General features: G+C 38.6%; 1 protein-coding gene and 1 long non-coding RNA gene across 5 annotated transcripts; both read right to left on the reverse strand.

The window, feature by feature from the left end:
* Positions 1-224: 224 nt before the first annotated feature.
* Positions 225-3,914, reverse strand: LOC120291190. The gene is made up of 2 exons (XR_005549090.1): positions 3,747-3,914; positions 225-456 (listed from the first exon to the last, which is right to left on the reverse strand). It is a non-coding gene; the product is annotated as an uncharacterized LOC120291190 (long non-coding RNA).
* LOC104445397 (TOM1-like protein 9) lies at positions 225-7,281 on the reverse strand. Of its 4 annotated transcripts, none has more exons than XM_039308237.1 (7): positions 6,235-7,281; positions 5,099-5,195; positions 3,245-3,532; positions 2,926-3,086; positions 2,248-2,329; positions 1,931-2,016; positions 225-553 (listed from the first exon to the last, which is right to left on the reverse strand). In XM_039308237.1, exons 3-7 carry the CDS (start codon positions 3,377-3,379, stop codon positions 457-459), a joined length of 561 nt encoding a protein of 186 aa, XP_039164171.1. In that variant the 5' UTR covers positions 3,380-3,532; positions 5,099-5,195; positions 6,235-7,281; the 3' UTR covers positions 225-456. The 4 variants fall into 4 exon arrangements, with proteins under 4 accessions (XP_039164171.1, XP_039164169.1, XP_039164172.1 ...); XM_039308235.1 differs by having other exon boundaries at positions 3,245-3,560; XM_039308238.1 differs by lacking the exon at positions 5,099-5,195.
* Positions 7,282-7,949: the final 668 nt, after the last annotated feature.

The following is a 7,949-nucleotide window of genomic DNA, read 5'->3' on the forward strand; positions in this document are numbered from 1 at the left end:
TTCTGATTACATAATGAGATAAATGTGGTCAATCCTTCTTTTTCCTTTTTGCACACTCACAAGGCATAATGAGATGAATGCGGTCAATATTTTTCGTTCGTTTCTTTTTGTAAGCAATATAAATGGTCATTTTCAGCAAAAAAATTTCAAATCAGTCATTTTTCATGAAACAAACGAAGCCTCAATATATAAATATCCACCAAGTTTTACCAAACAGCAGAAAATTAGCGAAAAATATCCAGATCAACTTATCATAAGAGTAGCACTGCTCAGTTCACAGACTTCAGCTGAACTTCATAATTTGCCACAGAACAAGTATTTGGGGTTTATATATTGCAATCATGACTAATGAACCAGTTATCTTTCATCAGGCTTTTCGCTGTTATCTCCAATATCAAGTAGAGGACCTTTGACATCCCTCGTGGTGCCAGAAGGTCTCAGCGGGGTTTTCTCAGCCTAAACTGAAGTTCCAGAAGCAATGACTCCATGCTTGGCAGGTACACGCTGCAAGTCATCATTCAAAGCTAATCCTTGACGTAGAAGTGATTCATCCCTGGATTACAAGATCAAGTTGGAACTAATAAGCCATCCCTTCTTATGAAATTTAGCATGTGCATTTCTAATGACTACTAGGAAGAAGTTCCACACCTATGAGTTATGGAATTACCCTGGAGAGAGAAAGAGAGAGAGGTGGGGATTTAAACTCACTTCAACCGAACCCGACATAAAGAAAATAATGTTAACTAAGAACCTCCTTCAAGTTTGGCAACCCCCGAGGGAATTTTTCTTTTAAATTTCATTCAAATTCAGGAAGATCTACTGTTGATAGTCTCTGCAATTGTGCTTATTTATAATTCTCATCTTCTTAGCTGCACCAAAATTCATTCTTTCACTGGCTGTGAACAATTCCTGTCAGATGAGTGAGAGCTTATTTTATTTAATCTTTTATTTCCTCCCATGAGTAATCAGACAAGATATCTCACAGTTAGCCTTTCATAAGCTTGGTATTAATGCAACCATTGGCACATGTATCCTCATGTTATTATACCCTAAAAAACTGCAAGGAGTGGATGAAAATAGGAAACCACACAGAAATCATCTGCACCTGTGCTTATAAATTCGATGCAAGTGCAAGTTATTAGTTAGACGAAAGTAACTTTTCTTTTTACTGTATCAGATCCATAAACCTTTTAAATTTGTAGCATACACGACTTCCTCCATATCAGTAATTAAAAACACCCCAGCTCCAATGCAACAGGTATGACACACAATCTTCTCCATACCTCACGAAATATCTCTTAATTCTTGACCCTTCATCTAGCAACATGCTATACGTCCATTTATGGACAATTTGCACCACAAAGATAGCAATCAGATGAAATATCAAAGGAAGCAACAGGACAAGGCATATGAATACACTGATTTTAGCTAAACTAATTAAGGTCATTAAGAATCAGAAATCAGTCAAGCAATTGTCTATTATAGTGTCCTCTTCACCAGATAAGACAAAAGTTGATATCCACACAAGTTAGATAAAATACAAAACAATTTATTATAAAACAGAGATATAGCTATTGAACTCCACATAATACAGAGACAGCAACCAAGTAATTAGTGGGCACACATAAAATAGTCCAGTGCAAGCCAGATGAAAAGCATTTTTCATCTTGAGGAAGAGTGAAAGAGTTCCCACTGTCTCACGCCAACATCATGAATCTGCCACTGCATCTATATTGCTTATGCTGGAACTAGTCTTATAAGCAAAGAAAACATATATAAAGGTTTCCTCTTCACCAAACGAGAAAAAGGACAACCACTTAAATGTCCCACCTCTGGACATGGTAGCAAGAGTATTTAAACACCAAAAAGGAAAGCTGGAGAAGATGATAAGCATCAAAATACATTCAGCAAAAGGGCATCTGAGCCTTACAATGTTGAATTTACAAGGTGCACCACTCTCTGCTTGTAGGTGCAGCACTGCTCTACCAAGTCAACAATGATCTCCTGCCTAAGCCCCTGCAAATATATATATTATAAATAAATAAATAAATAAAAGCCAATAAGAGAACAATTGTAACTGCAAAAGAAACACCACCGGATGGTTTCCAAATGAATGGAAAAACTAAAAAAAAAAGGTGAACTTCAACCTTATATTATTTCAATAAGATACTATCAGCTCCCACTAATTCAACTGCTTGATGCATAAAAATACATCCTCAATTAAGCATCACAAATTGAAAAATATACCTCCTTGTTTCGAGCATCTATGGCAATCAGCATTTCCGCAAGCACATCCATGATCCCCCGTGCATTCTGTATTTCTGTCAAGCTACACAAGAACATTAAGTTATGCCTTAAGAACCTCAAAGTATATGAAAGCAGCAAGGTGCTGCAAAATTGTCCTTTAACAGGATACTAAATTATCCCATTTGCCTAGGGCTACAATCCTTTAATCATCAGTGTACTAAAAAAGTATGTAAAACAATAATCAAAGTGTTTGTTTCAACAAAATCATACCGACTGTCTAAGGATCACAAAGATAGGACCTCTGCGATACATACAAGCTAGAAGGCAATAGTGAGCTTGTTTGAATTCGCTTGAAAAAAGAAAATTATTATATGTGAATTACGTGTCACTATTTGCATATTTTGAAAATAAAATTCAGGTGCCTCACGTTAACAAAAGTCAAATTGAGTAAGCCACAGGATTAAAGAAAATAAAAAGTACTCAACAAAAGTCTTACCAAACAAACTCTGTCTTTCAAAGAACAGATTTTGCCACTTAGAAGTAAAGACAAATGTTAAGTTCCGCACAGTACTATAATACAAACAGCAGGTTTAAAATTCTTTCGACCTAAATCTGTAAGAAATAAAAAATTTTGAAAGACAAGAGAAAAGGTATCAGCATTTCTATGTATAAATGCACCTCAATGTGGGAAACTCAGACTCAGCAGAAGACTCAGATGGCTCTGGCCGGATATCAGCATTGCAGATATTTTGCGGATATGATGAAAGAGGCTGTGTCTGTGGAGGTTTAAAAACCAGCGCAGGACCCTCCTCTCTCTGAGCGAACACTGCTCCTGCTCGCTGTACGAAAATGAGTGGACTTAGTGATTAATAGATAAAATAACATAACGACCAATACCAGAAAAAAAGGTAAATGGTATGGTACTGTCAAGACCTAAAGACATCATCCAAATCACAAATAAAATAAGTCTTTTCTCAAGAGAAGGAGAAATAAATACCAGCAACCCCTGGTAGGCAGCATGGTATTGAGGATATCTAGCCCTCGGTCCTCCAAAAGCTTCTCGCCAAGTATCTATCAAGATTACTATCTTCTGTTTGACATGGATATTGGGCTGAAGAATCAGGAATACCATGAAGTTTTAGCCAACAGGTACCTTTCAGCATCCAAATGCATTAAAATTTCTTACCTTCTTCTTCACTATTTTCACCATCTCATGAAGAACTTCTCTCCCAGCTACATGCACATGAACAATGTCTCCACAATTCCTTATAATTGTCTCTGATAACTAATAAGACAAAGAAAACCCAACTGACCTGCATTAGACAAAGATTCAACAAGCATTTAATCCAGGAAAAAAGAATTCATAAGGAACTAGAGCAGAGTTCCTATCCATACAATATGCAAATCAATTCAGATACTCCATAAAATGAACAAACTTTTCCAAAGAAAACAAAGTGTAGGTAGGCAAATGCAATTCTCAGTCAATACAACAGAATAACCTAAATTGCACCCCTCTCTAAAATCTCCTTCCTGTGACTGAACGGAAACATATTGCACAAAGCAAACAAGGTTGCCACATCCCCTATACACTCAAATGACAAGATTTCATAGGATCAAGAAAACACTAAGATACGAAACTTCCACAGTAGGAATATCAGATTATAGACGGTGCTTTTAGAAAAATAAGTTCATCCACAACTTTTAAAACCTCTAATGCATCTTCGCTTTAGTGAACCAAACAAGACACAGGATTAGCATAATAAAAAATTTCCCAAATTATTACAAGCATATTCTCATACTCTGGACCTTTTTCAGCATTCAAAACTATTAGACTGCTTCGGGTGGCTCATGATTCTTGTTTGACTGGCTTCTGCTTCTCATATCTACTGTTCTAGGCGACAACAGAACATGGATCTTCAAATACATTAAGGAACTCTTTGAGTAACTATTTCCTGACATAAGCATCCCAAGGCATTGAACCTCGAAATCGAAAAGACACCCACATAGAACCTTTTGTTATATCTCTACATTCGCTAAAAACTTGTGAGCAGCTTTTAAATATCAAATTGAACTGTAATATCCCATAAATTGCTCTTTGTGAGAAGTTCAGTTTTTTATAGTCATAAGGTCACCATAATTGTTGAACAAGAGCAAATACCCCTCTTATCTTTTCTTAAATAACCATTTATCCACTTTCTTCACCATTCTTTCATCTCCTTAATAGCTGATAACCACTTACTAGATCCTTTTTCCTTCTACTTCTTCTCGCACTTACATATGTCTGTGCCCTTATACTGGTATTAATTAAATGTATCTATTTCACCGCTACCAAACATTTCCTCAGAGCCAAAGTGGGATCAACACCTTATGATTACTATATTGCTTCAAAAACCGCAACAATAACACAAGCACATTCGCAATGAAAAGCTGGGTGAGGCACGGTTCTAGAAACTGTTATGACTGCTGCAGATTTGAGGGTGCTGCAGCTGTGAAGAATTTGCCAAACAGCCCATAAAAGTTGAGAAACACTTTTTGACAGCTGCATCTACTGTGAAAAAGCTACACCAAACAAAGTAGAAACATAGATGATGAACTCCTTTAACTATGCCCCAAGAAGACACCACTATCCTGAATAAAACTATGAAATCTATACTAAACAGCTGAAAATTAGCAAACAATATGCAGGTCAACTTATCATGAGAATAGCAATGTGACAGTTAACAGGACTTAGCTGAACTTCATATCTTGCTACATAACAAGTATTTGGGGTTTATATATAGGAATCATGACTTATGAACCAGTTAGCTCTCATTAGGCTCTTTGCTGTTATCTCTAAAATCAAGTAGAGGACCTTTGACATTTGGTGTGGAGCCAGAAGATCTTGGCCAGGTTTTCTCTAACTGAACTGAAGTTCCAGAAGCAATGACTTCGTGCTTGGAAAGTACATGCTGCAAGTAAAAAACAAAAGTACATGCTGCGAGTCATCATTCTGAACTTCAAGCTACTCCTTAGCCTAGAAGTGATTCATCCCTGGACTACAAGATCAAGTTGGGAGTAATAAGCCATCCTTCTTATGAAATTTAATGTGTGGTTATCTCACGAGTGCTAGAAAGAAGTCCCACATCCATGAGCTATAAAGTTATCCAACAGAGAGAGAGAGAGAGAGAGAGAGAGAGAGAGAAAAGCAGAGAGTACAAACTTGCTTCAACCGAATCCAGCATAAAGCAAGCAATGTTAACTAAGAACCTCTGTTGATATTGGCAACCCCGGGAAATTCATTCAAATACAGGAAGTCCATCATTGTTACTCTCTGTGACTGGGATTTATTCATTGTTCTCATCTTCTTAGCTGCACCAAAATTCATGTTTGTACCAGTTGTAAACAATCCTGTCAGATGAGCGAGAACTTTTTCTTATATTCTTTATTATCTGCCATGAGTGATCAGATCAGATATCCTGCAGTTAGCCTTTTACAAGCTCAGAACTCATGCAATCGTTGGCACCTATATGCTCATGTGACTATACCATAAAAGCTCAAGTAATTCGTCAGATGAAAGTAACTTTCTTTTCCGTATTGGGTTCATAAACCCATTAAATTTCTAGCAAACACGAATTCCTCCTAATCAGCAATCAAAAGCAACCAAATACAGCTCCAACAGCAGCAGGTACGACACAAAAAACTTCTCCACTTATGATGCTAGGTAAGACAAACAAATGGACAAGTTGCACACAAAGATAGCAATAAGATGAAATATCAAAGGAAGCAACAGGGCAAGGCAGCCGAATGCACTTGATTTTAGCTAAACCGATCTATGTCACTAGGAATCAGAATTCAGTCAAACAACTTTCTATATATCCACACAAGCGAGATGGAATTACAGAATGATTCATAATAAAAGGGAGATATAGCTGTTAAATCGACCACAGAAAACAGAGGCAACAGAAAAAGTGACTAGCATGCGCGCGCATATAATAGTCCAGTGCATACCAGATGGAGAGCATCCATTTTGAGGAAGAGTTCCACAGTTTCTCACACCAGCAACATGAATCTGCCACTCTGTCCGGTAGTGCTTATGCTGGAACTAATCTCATGAGCCAAGAAAACGTATCTAAAGGTTTCATCTTTTACTCACATGACAGCCTCGCTCTCATTCTCGCCACCATTCTTGCGCTCTCTCTCTCTCTCTCTCTCTCTCGGGAACTGAATGGAGATCCCTTCTCCCCTCTCTTCTTCTTCTTCGTCGGCGGTTCGTGTCTTCTTGGTTCTTGGTCTTCTCACTCACCATCAACGCCAACAAGCTCGTACGTAGATTCACCTCCCTCTCAACATCGCAGATTCATGTTGCTGGTGTGAATTGCCTCTCTCCTACCAAGTTCATCCCCAAAATTTATAACCGAGGAATAGTTGGGGAGGATGGGTATAGATTTCTTCATTTTAAAGATGGCCTGTGCGTGTAAATTGTATCTCTCGCCTCTGTCGATTCATTCCAATGGAGATCTACGATCACATGAGCCCGGTGAACTCCATAGCAACGGCCATGGGAGGTCGGCTCCATCGATCACGAAGCCATTTTTTGGCATCGCCCGGGGCATGAAGAAGCAATCCACAATCCAGACCAAACCGCACCCGCAATTGGGATGAATGGAAGCCGATGCCCTGCTTGAAGACCATGGAACGCCACTGCTGCCGCCGCCAAAAGCATTGGTCGGGCATTGGCCCACCACCAGTATCCTCATCCTGTGCGGGCGGGATGCTACTTCGATTTTCCATTTCGGCATGATCTATGCAAGGCGAGGATGGGAGTATGTTGGGCCGGAATGCCTCCCTTCCCAACTGTATATCCTATGAATTTGAGGGGTTATGGTAATCTCACCAGTACCAGCCCAGGCTTTCCTTTAAACATAAGCTACGCGGCTCGACTCGAGGACTCTTCCTACAAAACCCTTCCATTCAAAGCCATCTCAGCATCCTCATCATCAACTTGCTCCAAGACCCAAATGATCCCCCAGAAGATCGTCTAGCAGAGATGCTTGGGATGTTAATATGTTGTGCTATGTCAGGATAAGATAGTTCAAGAGTATGTTGTTATGTGTCAGAGCTATTATTGACAGGCAGAGTACTTGAGAAAGATGAAGAATTCTAACCAGATCGAGTTTCTGTGATAGCATCATTTTGCCTTGATGTTAGTGGAGTATCTTGGAGCTGCATTGATGCTGATGAAGTATGTTGGTGCATCTGTTCACTTTCATAACTATCCATAGTAGGATGATATTGACTTCTCCTTACTGACTGATGGGAAACACTTTGGTTTGTTGTGTCAGAGCTTGAGAATTCGAGCAATTTTATTCCTTCAATCCATTGTCTATACAAAGGCGTATATTGACCATATTCATTGATCACAGTTTTTGTGAAGGGAAACAATGTTTCATCGAAGATAACATGTCTACTGATATATATACGATTATCAGTAGGCACAAGACATCTATAGCCTTTATACACATCACTATATCCCAGAAAAACACAAGTAAGGGATCTAGGATCGAACTTGTGTTTTGAATATGATCTTAAGCATGGATAACAGGCACAGTCAAACACCCTCAAATGATCATATTGTGGCTGAGTGTTATGAATCTTACTATATGGTGTATCCATTTTTAGTTTTGGTGTTGGAAGTCTGTTTATAATGTAGTTTGCCGTAACAA

Source organism: Eucalyptus grandis, chromosome 3 (assembly GCF_016545825.1).
Source record: "Eucalyptus grandis isolate ANBG69807.140 chromosome 3, ASM1654582v1, whole genome shotgun sequence".
NCBI classification, from domain to species: Eukaryota; Viridiplantae; Streptophyta; class Magnoliopsida; order Myrtales; family Myrtaceae; genus Eucalyptus; species Eucalyptus grandis.